The 12,590-nt window shown below is 34.7% G+C and overlaps 1 protein-coding gene across 2 annotated transcripts in view; it reads left to right on the top strand.

The window, feature by feature from the left end:
- Positions 1 to 12,590, top strand: part of CCDC88A (coiled-coil domain containing 88A) — a 127,062-nt gene that overhangs the window by 72,524 nt on the left and 41,948 nt on the right. For both annotated transcript variants that reach the window (XM_055328392.1, XM_055328391.1), the window contains exons 11-13: positions 1,252 to 1,398; positions 2,343 to 2,487; positions 6,190 to 6,374. In XM_055328392.1, coding sequence (XP_055184367.1) covers positions 1,252 to 1,398; positions 2,343 to 2,487; positions 6,190 to 6,374 — 477 coding nt within the window. The remainder of the gene's footprint in view (positions 1 to 1,251; positions 1,399 to 2,342; positions 2,488 to 6,189; positions 6,375 to 12,590) is intronic.

The following is a 12,590-nucleotide window of genomic DNA, read 5'->3' as shown; positions in this document are numbered from 1 at the left end:
TAATGAAGGCACTCTCTCCCCCTAATATGTGTGTGTGTGTGTGTGTGTGTGTGTGTGTGTATAGAAAAGACAATTCCTTACTTAATGGTTGCAGTTTGGTGTTGCAGTAGGTTGAGTTTGACTGCAAGAATTTGACAATCCTTGCTTCTACATTCTGTTTTTATTTCTCAGTTAATTTCTTCATTTCTGCAAACAGAGCAGAGTTTCATCAGTTTCAGTATGGTGATAAGAAAGTAGTAGTATAGAAAATCAAGAAGTGAAAATATTTTAAGACAAAGTAGTTAGAACATTTTAGCCTGAAAGTTACCAGAAAATAGGCCCAGTAGATAGCAAAGACAAGGTAGCTATTAATTCTTTGCCATTTATTTAAATGTTATATGTATGGAACTGTTAAGAGATCCTTATAAATGCCACTGTTTTAATATACTTTGTTTTGACTTTATAAACCACAGGCATATGGTTTAGCAAGACAGATTTGTGAATACATCATTAAAACATATAGATTTTAAGCATTTTCTCAAGATGCTGATATGAAATATTTATTGATAGAATCTTGGTTTATGATCTGTGTGAGTCTTAGCTCAAGTATTGGTATTTTACTCAAAAACCCAACCCTTCACTTTCAAGTTATAGTTTAAGTAGAGAGAAATCTTTAAATCTATTTCAGGCAAGGGCAGCCCTGATGGTTTAGTGGTTTAGCGCCACCTTCAGCCCAGGGCGTGATCCTGGAGACCCACAATCGAGTCCCATGTCCAGCTCCCTGCATGGATCCTGCTTCTCCAGAACTCTGGCTGTATCTCTGCCTTTCTGTGTGTGTCTCTCATGAATAAATAAATAAAATATTTAAAAAAAAATCTATTTCAGGAAAAAAAGATTAGCCCTGATTCTATGAAGATTTGTGTCTTAAATAGCAGGAAGACTACTTCTACTTTGTTCCTTATTCGTGTGACTAAGAAATTTAAATATACCCTGACAATTTTATGTGAAATTATAGTAGTGTTACTCATCCTAGTATAAGTACTAAGTATTATGTTTGCATAATAGCTTAACTTCTGAGGGAAAAAAATGAAACCAGGAAAAACATCAACTGTATCTCTCTTATTCAGTAGCTTTCACTCTTGCATAAAGAACTTTTGATAAAGACAGTTTAATGTCTTATTTTACAATAAAGTTTTTTTTTGTCTTTAAGAGCTTTGAAAAATTAAGAGATATTAACATATTTGTGATAAAGGCTATTTAAAATTTTTGTAGGAATTAAAAGAAGACAATCAAGTTTTATTAGAAACAAAAACCATGTTGGAAGATCAATTAGAAGGAACTAGAGCTCGTTCTGATAAATTGCATGAATTAGAAAAAGAGAATTTACAACTAAAGGCTAAACTGCATGATATGGAAATGGTAAGTACTGTAAGGTTGATGTTGCATGGCCTCTAAGGAAATCTCTCAGATCATCTGATTTCCCCATGACAGTGATGACCATCTCCTGTGGCTTTAACAGAGAAGAGGTAGCTAAATAAATTAGATACTTCCGATTCTTTATAAAAACAGGAATAGTACAAATTTCTGTTTTTGTTACAGAATGGTATTCATTATTCATTTTGTCTTTTTTTGAAAAACAAATACCTCTTATTAGCTATTATGTAAGCATGCCTTTAAAATATAGAAATAAAACTATTTGCTAGGTGTGCCTGGGTAGTCAGTCAGTTCAGTGTCTGACTTTGGCTCAGGTCATGATCTGAGGATCCTGGGATTGAGTCCCCATGTCAGGCTCCTTGCTCAGCAGGGAGTCTACTTCTCTGTCTCCCTCTCCCCCTGCCCTTCCTTCTGCTCCTGCATGCTTGCTCTCTCTCTTTCAAAGAAATAAAATCTTTTGAAAAAATTTTAAAAAACCCTAGTTGCTAACATTTAGCATTGAGTCAAAAATCATTTACTTTATTACTAAATATATTGAAATACTTGAAGAGTTTTCAGTGTCTCTAAGGATTGATCACTTAAAAACGATATCAGACAGGGTGCCTGGCACTCAGTCAGTGGAGCCTGTGAACTCTTGATCTTGGGGTTGTGAGTTTGAGCTCCATTTTGAGTATAGAGATTACTTAAAAATAAAATCTTAAAAAATGGGATATGAGACTCCTGATCAAAATAGTGACCAGTATTAATAATTATAACTGATTATTGCCTACAAACTGAAAATTTTAAGGAACTCAGAATTTATCCTCATATTTTTTTATCCTCATATTTTTCAATTTCTGATAAATAAAAGTTATAAAGTAATAGAATATTTAGCTTGAAATTGTACTGTTAGCTTTCATTTCTCTTCCTATTCCCTGATAATAAAAAAGGAACGTGATATGGATAGAAAAAAGATTGAAGAATTAATGGAAGAAAATATGACCTTGGAAATGGCACAGAAACAAAGTATGGATGAATCATTACATCTTGGCTGGGAGCTAGAACAAATATCCAGAACTAGCGAACTTTCTGAAGGTACTCCCAGTATTTTTTTGTTTACGTGAAGTTGTATTTATGCTTATGTTTTCTTTCTTTCTTTTTTTATGCTTATATTTTCTGATGTTTTTAAAAAATTATTTATTTTCCCCTGCTTGAGATGTCTAGGAGGCCAGATATCTCCCTAGGTATGATTACACAGAGTAATATGTTCATTTCCATGTTCCTGGGTCTGGTCCTTATCTTTGCACATCTTATAACTCAACTTTATGAACACAGTAACAGATTTGATCAGTTGTTTAGGCACTGTTTTGTATTAACATCTCAGGAAGCTGGGATGCTAGTTTATTAATTTCTTTAAGGAAAGAAAGCTATCCACTGGATAGAACAAAAAAGTCATATTAAGCTGGTCAGCCGGTTCTTTAACTATAGACAAACTTAAACGGGAAGTTATAACGTGGGAAGATTCTTAGGTCAGTATGTAGCCATGTAAAGAAAGTTAAGGATCTTCATGGCTACTTTCATCAATGTATATACTCCATTTTAGCACTATACCTATCAACCAGTCCAGCCCAATTTTACCCTAGAGATAATGAAAGACCCCCAGATAAATTTTTAACTTTTGAGTCTTTTTTCCTTGTTTGGGTTATAGGTTTGAGTATACTAATACTGATTTACTTTATTGAAGTGATGCCCATGTCCCATTTATTTCAATTAGATTAGTTCTATAATTCCTCAGTTACCCAGTGTTAGCTTATTTCACCCTCTTTATTTCTTTCCAGATACTTATTAAGCATCTACCATATGTAAAATACTATACCAGGTCCTGAGGATATAGTGGAGTGAGGTAGACATAGGTCTGAGAAAGCTTATAGCCTGGTGCTTACAGAATAATTACTTCTACCCATGGCTTGTCATATTTATTACCGTTAGGCTTTTGATAAATTTACACATGGGAACCTAATTCCAAATACTGGGACCCCATGTAAATTCACTACACAGTAAGTGATAATACTCAGCCAGTGAATTTGCTGAGATGTGTTACTTAAAATATTTGGGAACTTTTTAATTGTATTTTTTGTGAATTGAGTTATTAAGAAAATAATTCAGACTTAAATGTTTTCTACTACTAGTTAATGTTAAACTGTTAAGAGTTTCTTCATCTGTTATGTGGGACCAATAATTGTACATTATTGTCAAGATTGAATCATTACTACTTATGAAACCATTAATAAAATACCTGGTAAATGGTAGGCACTTGAATGTGTATTATTATTTTTATCATCATTATCATCATCATCATCATCATCATCATCATCATCATCCCAGTTTTGCAGTTCATCTTAGCTGGGATCATAGACCTGAATACTTGTTTTAATGTGGTGTGATGGTGGTGTTTTGTTTTGTTTTTTTTTTAAACTATACAAGGGAATTACTTTCCAGAAAATTTGTAAAATGTGGAAAAATAAAAAAAGAAATTGGGGATCCCTTGGTGGCTCAGCGGTTTGGTGCCTGCCTTTGGCCCAGGGTGCAATCCTGGAGTCCTGGGATCAAGTCCCGCATCAGGCTCCCGGCATGGAGCCTGCTTCTCCCTTCTGCCTGTGTCTCTGCCTCTATCTATCATGAATAAATAAATAAAATCTTTTTAAAAAATAAAAGAAGAAGAAGAAATCAAAGTCACTAATAATTTCTGCAGTCACTTTTTACATTTCAAAACATGTGCTTCAAAATGTTTCTACACACAAATAGATGTTTTAGATATCAGATGAACATATACAATTCAGGTTCTTTTTACACCAAAGATGATAATGTAAGCAGTCTCCCATGTTGTTAAAAATGTGTTATAAGGGGGCATCTGGCTGGCTCAGTCAGTAGGACATGCAGCTCTTGATCTTGGGCCCCACATTGCGTGTAGAGATTACTTGAAAAAAATGTGTTGTAAGCATCCTTTTAAATTCTTTATAGTCTAACCTGAAGCATCTTTGAAATATAGTCAGAGGGCAGCCTGGATGGCTCAGCGGTTTAGTGCCACCTTTAGCGCAGGGCCTGATCCTGGAGATCCAGGATCAGGTCCCTCGTCAGGCTCCCTGCATGGAAGAAGCCTGCTTCTCCCTCTGTCTGTGTCTCTGCCTCTCTCTGTCTCTCATGAATAAATAAATAAGATCTTTTAAAAAAAATGCAGTCATAGTGTTGAAAGTATTACTAAGGTATCTTGAATATTGTAGTCTAATCTTGTTTAATTGAACTGCATGACTACAGATCATGAAGTAAAGTTTTACTGAAGAAGGCTTAGACAACTAATGGAATTTAAAAAGTCAGTGACGGGATCCCTGGGTGGCGCAGCGGTTTAGCGCCTGCCTTTGGCCCAGGGCGCGATCCTGGAGACCCGGGATCGAATCCCACGTCGGGCTCCCAGTGCATGGAGCCTGCTTCTCCCTCTGCCTGTGTCTCTGCCTCTCTCTCTCTCTCTCTCTCTCTGTGTGTGTGACTATCATAAATAAATAAAAATTTAAAAAATCTTTAAAAAAAAATAAAAAAAAAATAAAAAGTCAGTGACTATTGTTTGTACCAGCTTTTAATTAAAGAATAATAGTACGCTAACTAGAACAAAAGCTAGAAATAAGAATGGAGGCTTTCTTTACTTACAGTCTGAGGAATATCTTACCATACCTAATTTTGAAAAGAACATATGCTTATATGCTTGTTAGCAATATCTTGTTTTATGTGTGTGTGTATTTGTGTGTTTCTCTACTTAATGATTGAAAATTTCTAACATACCAGAAATAGATGAACCTAGAATGCCTTCCCATACTTCTCCATTTCTCTTCCTGAAATCTCGGGTTTCAAAATGAATTCTAGGTACCATATTTCATTTTAAATCCTAATTTTTATATCATCAGAATATTTAATGAGTCTTCTATAGAATTATTAAAAATAATTTTTGGCTTACATCATATGTAGAACTAGAAACTGAGTTTTCTTTAAAAAATGTAATTATGCTAAAATCTATTTAGAAATAAGATTTTTTTGGCAAAATGGCATACATGTTGCTTTTTTACTTTCAGGTTTAGCAGGGATTCTTCCTTAGAGAAAGACCTTTTCAAGGTGACCAGTGTATACTGTTGCCTTTCTTAGAATCAGGATTAGGAAATTAGGAATTTGTTTCCCTTAGACTGACTTCCTTTAATTTTGAAGATGTGGCATAGGATAGGCTTTGTACTTTTTTTTTTTACACTTTTTTTTTAGGATTTTATTCATGAGAGGCAGAGATACAGGCAGAGGGAAAAGCAGGCTCCATGCAGGGAGCCCAATGTGGGACTCGATCCTGGGTCTCCAAGATCAGGCCCTGGGCTGAATGAAGGCGGCGCTAAACCGCTGAGCCACCGGGGCTGCCCTAGGCTTTGTACTTCTTATGTGAATCACAGGATACCTCTTGAGACCTAAGATTCACTGAGGTTAGAGAGACATTGTCAAGCAGTTTTTCAAGGAACTAGAACTGAAACTCTGTAGTCCATTTAGTCTAAATTTTGTACTTTTTTTCCTCTAGAATGCTTATGGGTGCATTTAAAAATTCAAGATTTATCCATCTTTTATCTGTTTTTTTTTTCACTGTGCCTAACTTTGTATAACTATAAATTTTTTATAAAGTTAGGACCAAGTGATATAGTGCATTTGCACTCATTGTTTTAAATAATAATGAGTAAATGTAGTTTTACCAATGACAGTATTTCATCATTATAGCACCGCAAAAATCCTTGGGCCATGAAGTGAATGAGTTAACATCAAGTAGGTTACTGAAGTTGGAGATGGAAAACCAGACTCTAACAAAAACTGTAGAAGAACTTCGGAGTACTATGGATTCTGCAGAAGGCAACGCTTCCAAAATCCTGAAAATTGAAAAAGAAAATCAAAGACTAAGTAAAAAGGTAAACAAAAACTCTACCGTTTTATGTAAGTTAAAGAATATATGTAAAAGTATAAATAACCCTGTGATAGAACATATATTTTCTAGTTTTTAATGTACTCTCATTATTTTAACTTAGGGAAATTTTCAAACATACATAAAAGTGAAGTGAATGAACACCTACACTCATTCGGCCTCAACAGTTATTAACTAGAGCTATTCTTTTTACCCTTTGTGCTCTCCCCACAACCACTAGATGATTTTGAAGTAAATCCTAGACATGATATCATTTCACCAATAAATATCTCAGTATATATCTCTAAAAAGTGAGGAATTTTTTTAAAAACAAGAATAATGACATCACACTTCTAGTTTGGTTGGCATTTCACTTTCTCTGAATGTATTGGGATTTCCTTTTTTTTTTTTACAGTTTGTTCAAATCTGAATTAAAATAAGATCAGTACATTAAATCAACTGATGTCTGCTAAGTATTTTTTAGTGTAAGGTTTACTCTTTTTACCTAGTAATTTTTCTGTTCAAGAAACCAAGTCTTTTAATCTAGTTTTCCCACAGTGTAGATTTTGCTCACTGTATCCTTTTTGTGTCACTTCACAAGTTCTTTTGTTCCCAGTAGGTCATATTTTATCTGTAGATTTAATCAGGTTCAAATGGAGTTTTTAGTAAGAATATTGATAAGGAGTCTATTTCAGTCAGGAGGAGGTACGTATCTCATTGTCTTTTTGTCATGTTAGTTGTCATGGAAAAGGTTTGCTTAGATTCTTTAATTCAACAGAGGTTGCAAAGTCCTGATTCTGTTCTTGATTTGGTAGCTAGAATATTTCTGTAAGAAAAACTTCCTTTAAAAACTATTGGCTTAGAAAAACAACTGTTAGGTTGAGGAACTCTCGGGGGAAAAGCAGGATGAACCTTTGATTCTTTCCCTTTATTTACTAGTTTCCTGGTAGTGAATTGGTTCTCTCATATCCTCTGAGATAATTAATGAGTGAGTTTTTGTTTGTTTTAGTGTCTTTATGAACTCATGGATTTAAAAATGTTTGAAATGTTTTAATCTATTGCATTTGTTTTTCTTATGTCCTACCTCTCTAAGCTGCTTTCTGAATCCCTGTAACACAGTCTTATTAGTACCTCTTGTAAGCCTCTGTGCTTTTTCACATAATAGGCCTCTCTTAAACATTTCCTGTCCCAGATCTGGAAACATCCATTTCTCTGGAAAACCCTTGTTCTTTTTAGTGGGAAATGATATTTAAGGACCGCAATTTAGGCACTATGAAACTTGAATTTTAACTAGGTTTTGGTTTAACAGAAATAATCAAATTGTGTAACAGACCAAATAATTTATTTTTGAATATCTTCCTGCATACACACATACACATACTGTAGATAAACAGAATTGTATCATGGCAACATACATCATATTTTTATCATGAATATCTCCCATCACATCTGCTCCCCAATATGTGCTTTCGCTTTTGTTTCTGGGTCTTGAGCACAATGAACAATACTGTAATAAATGTTCTTATACATATGTCCTTATGTATTCGTTTTAATTTCTACATGTAGTTGGCCATATCTAGTTTTTTCTTTAGATTCTGAGTTTCTAGACTCAGTTATGAAAATCTCCCTAACCTTTAGACCAGTCGATTTTGACCTATAGTATGCATCAGAGTCACCCTCAGGACTTGTTACAACATAGGTTGCTCATTTGGTAGATGGGGTAGGGGCAAAGAACTCTCATTTCTAAGAAATTCCTAGGTGATGGTCTTCCTGCTTTTTTGGAACCGTGCCTTGAGAACCACTGCCTTAGATAATGTAAATACACTCCTTGATTATCTTGCCAGATTTTTACTCTTTTAAAACATTTTTTTCTGTAAAAAAAAAAAACAACACATTTTTGCATCATCTTTAATCCATTAACCAAATGATCTTAATAAGCATTTGACAGTCACTAGTATAATGGTGGGAATGGCTTATTTAGAACTTGGAACAGTTTTATTTTGGTTGTCATAATTGGGTCTGGAAATTATAATTTGATTTTTGAAGATAGCTTTGAATTCTAACAAACTTTTAGTGATTCTAGCAATTTTTTTATAAATTCATTGTATGAAAGGTAATTTTTGTAAACTGAATGTTTCACTTGAATTCTATTGATGTAAGACAAAATGAGTTAAAATAATTGTTACCCATATATTTCAATCTTTAATGGGAGAACTGGATTCATAATTAAGCTTCCTGAACATGTTTACATTGAATTGAGTCACAAATAAGATTTGTGACTAAATGCTTTTGAGATATTACTGGAAGATGGTTTTGCATATGTGGTTATCTTCCATTGATATTAAAATAGAAATATTCTACTTGCTTTACTATTAAAATTCTTAGATTTCTTCACTATTGATATAAGGATTTCATTAATATCTAAACTTTAAGTGGAATATTTTTTATAGCTAAATCTTTAATTTCTCTTATTACCTGGTTTGACCATATTGTATAATAATGGGAAAATCAATGGTTTGGCATAATTTAAACTGGAATTTGCTATTTTATCTTTATAACCACATATTTTATCATATCTTTATTTTATTTATTTATTCATTTATTTATTTATTTATTTATTTATTTATTTATTTATTTATTTATTTATTTTTGGTATTTTTTTTATTGGAGTTCGATTTGCCAACATATAGTATGACACCCAGTGCTCATCCCTTCAAATGCCCCCCTCAGTGCCCATCACCCAGTCACCCCAACCCCCCGCCCACCTCCCCTTCCACTACCCCTTGTTCTTTTCCCAGAATTAGGAGTCTCTCATGTTCTGTCACCCTTTCTGATATTTCCCACTCATTTTCTCTCCTTTTCCCTATGATCCCTTTCACTATCTTTTGTATTTCCCCAAATGAATGAGACCATATAATGTTTGTCCTTTTCCGATTGACTTATTTCACTCAGCATAATACCCTCCAGGTCCAGCCACGTTGAAACAAATGGTGGGTATTCGTTGTTTCTAATGGCTGAGTAATACTCCATTTTGTATATAGACCACATCTTCTTTATCATTCATCTTTCGATGGACACCGCTGCTTCTTCCACAGTGTGACTATTGTGGACATGGCTGCTACAAACATTGGGGTGCAGGTGTCCTGGTGTTTCACTGCATCTGTATCTTTGGATAAATCCCCAGCAGTGCAATTGCTGGGTCGTAGGGCAGATCTATTTTTAACTCTTTGAAGAACCTCCACACAGTTTTCCAGAGTGACTGCACCAGTTCACATTCCCACCAACAGTGCAAGAGGGTTCCCCTTTCTCCACATCCTCTCCATCATTTGTTTCCTGTCTTGTTCATTTTCACCATTCTCACTAGTGTGAGGTGGTATCTCATTGTGGTTTTGATCTGTATTTCCCTGATGGCAAGTGATGCGGAGCATTTTCTCATGTGCTTGTTGGCCATGTCTATGTCTTCCTCTGTGAAAGTTCTGTTCGTGTCTTTTGCCCATTTCATGATTGGATTGTTTGTTTCTTTGCTGTTGAGTTTAATAAGTTCTTTATAGATCTTGGATACTATCCCTTTGTCTGGTATGTCATTTGCAAATATCTTCTCCCATTCTGTAGGTTGTTTTTTAGTTTTGTTGACTGTTTCTTTTGCTGTGCAGAAGCTTTTTATCTTGATGAAGTCCCAGTAATTCATTTTTGCTTTTGTTTCCCTTGCCTTCATAGATGTATCTTGTAGGAGGTTGCTGTGGCCAAGTTCAAAAAGGGTGTTGCCTGTGTTCTCCTCTAGGATTTTGATGGATTCTTGTCTCACATTTAGATCTTTCATCCATTTTGAGTTTATCTTTGTGTATGGTGTAAGAGAATGGTCTAGTTTCATTCTTCTGTACGTGGCTGTCCAGTTTTCCCAGCACCATTTATTGAAGAGACTGTCCTTTTTCCAGTGGATAGTCTCTCCTGCTTTGTCAAATATTAGTTGACCATGGAATTGAGGCCCCATTTCTGGGTTCTCTATTCTGTTCCATTGATCTATGTGTCTGTTTTTGTACCAGTACCACACTGTCTTGATGATCGCAGCTTTGTAGTACAACTTGAAATCCAGCATTGTGATGCCCCCAGCTCTGGTTTTCTTTTTTTAAATTCCCCTGACTAAAAAATAAAAAATATAAATAAAAATAAATAAATAAAAAATAAATAAAATAAAATTCCCCTGACTATTCAGGGTCTTTTCTGGTTCTACACAAATCTTAAGATTATTTGTTCCAACTCTGAAGAAAGTCCATGGTATTTTGATACAGATTGCATTAAATGTGTAAGTTGCCCTGGGTAGCATTGACATTTTCACAGTATTAATTCTTCCAATCCATGAGCATGGAATATTTTTCCATCTCTTTGTGTCTTCCTCAATTTCTTTCAGAAGTGTTCTGTAGTTTTTAGGGTATAAATCCTCTACCTCTTTGGTTAGGTTTATTCCTAGGTATCTGATGGTTTTGAGTGCAATTGTAAATGGGATTGACTCCTTAATTTCTCTTTCTTCAGTCTCATTGTTAGTGTATAGAAATGCCACTGATTTCTGGGCTTTGATTTTGTATCCTGCCACATTGCTGAATTGCTGTATGAGTTCTAACAATCTTGGGGTGGAGTCTTTTGGATTTTCTTCTCTTTTTTTTTTTTTTAAGATTTTACTTATTTATTCACGAGAAACACACACACACACACACAGAGGCAGAGACACAGGCAGAGGGAGAAGCAGGCTCTATGCAGGAATCCTCATGTGGAACTCGATTCCGGGGCTCCAGGATCACACCCTAGGCTGAAGGCGGCGCTAAACTGTTGAGCCACCTGGGCTGCCCTCTTTTGGGTTTTCTATGTATAGTATCATGTTATCTGCGAAGAGGGAGAGTTTGACTTCTTCTTTGCCAATTTGAAAGCTTTTTTTTTCTTGTTATTGTCTGATTGCTGAGGCTAGGACTTCTAGTAATACGTTGAATAGCAGTTGTGAGAGTGGACATCCCTCTCGTGTTCCTGATCTTAGGGGAAAGGCTCCCATGTTTCCCATTGAGAATGATATTTGCTGTGGGCTTTTCATAAATGGCTTTTAAGATGCTGAGGAATGTTCCCTCTATCCCTACATTCTGAAGAGTTTTGATCAGGAATGGATTCTGTATTTTGTCAAATGCTTTATCTGCATTTATTGAGAGGATCACATGGTTCTTGTTTTTTCTCTTACTGATGCAATCTATCATGTCAGTTGTTTCATGAATATTGAACCAACCTTTGATTCCAGGGATAAATCTCATTTGGTCATGGTGAATAATCTTCTTAATGTACTGTTGGATCCTATTGGCAAGTATCTTGTTGAGAATTTTTGCATCTGTGTTCATCAGGGATATTGGTCTATAATTCTCCCTTTTGGTGGGGTCTTTGGTTTTGGAATTAAGGTGATGCTGGCCTCATAGAACGAGTTTGGAAGTATCCATCACTTTCTATCTTTGGAACAGCTTTAGTAGAATAGGTATTGTTTCTTCTTTAAACATTTGATAGAATTCTCCTGGGAAGCCATCTGGCCCTGGACTTTTGTATCTTGGGTGGTTTTTGATGACTGCTTTAATTTCCTCCCTGGTCATTGACCTGTTCAGGTTTTCTATTTCTTCCTGTTCCAGTTTTGGTAGTTTGTGGTTATCCAGAAATACATCCATTTCTTCCAGATTGCCTAATTTATTGGTGTATAGCTGCTCATTATATGTTTTTAAAATCATTTCTATTTCTCTTTTTTTTTTGTATTTCCCCCTTTTTCATTCATGATTTTATTAATTTGAGTCTTTTTTTTAATAAGGCTGGCTAATGGTTTATCTATCTTACTAATTCTTTCAAAGAACCAACTCTTTGGTTTAGTTTTATCTTTAAACTGTGTAATTGAAAAGAAATTGAAACCTAGACTGTAAACATTTGCTGGAAGTCAGCCTTTTTTTCTCCCTCTTTCCTTTTTATTTTAAACCTAATACCTTTGTTTCCTCATTAAACATATTACTATTTCTCATCTTTCATTCATGCTTTTTATATTCTCTTCCTTCTTTGCTGAGATTAGACTGCAATTATAATTCTACTTTATAAATCTCTTCAGTCTTTCAGTAAGATTTGTACAGTTTTCATATACCACATAATTGTCATATATTATTTTTATTTATCTTTGTATTTAGAGGTAGAAATGTATCCTTCAAAGATGCACATG

Source organism: Nyctereutes procyonoides, unplaced genomic scaffold (assembly GCF_905146905.1).
Source record: "Nyctereutes procyonoides isolate TBG_1078 unplaced genomic scaffold, NYPRO_anot_genome, whole genome shotgun sequence".
NCBI classification, from domain to species: Eukaryota; Metazoa; Chordata; class Mammalia; order Carnivora; family Canidae; genus Nyctereutes; species Nyctereutes procyonoides.
Note: the sequence above shows the minus strand (reverse complement) of the source record. Positions and strands in the feature narration are given on the sequence as shown.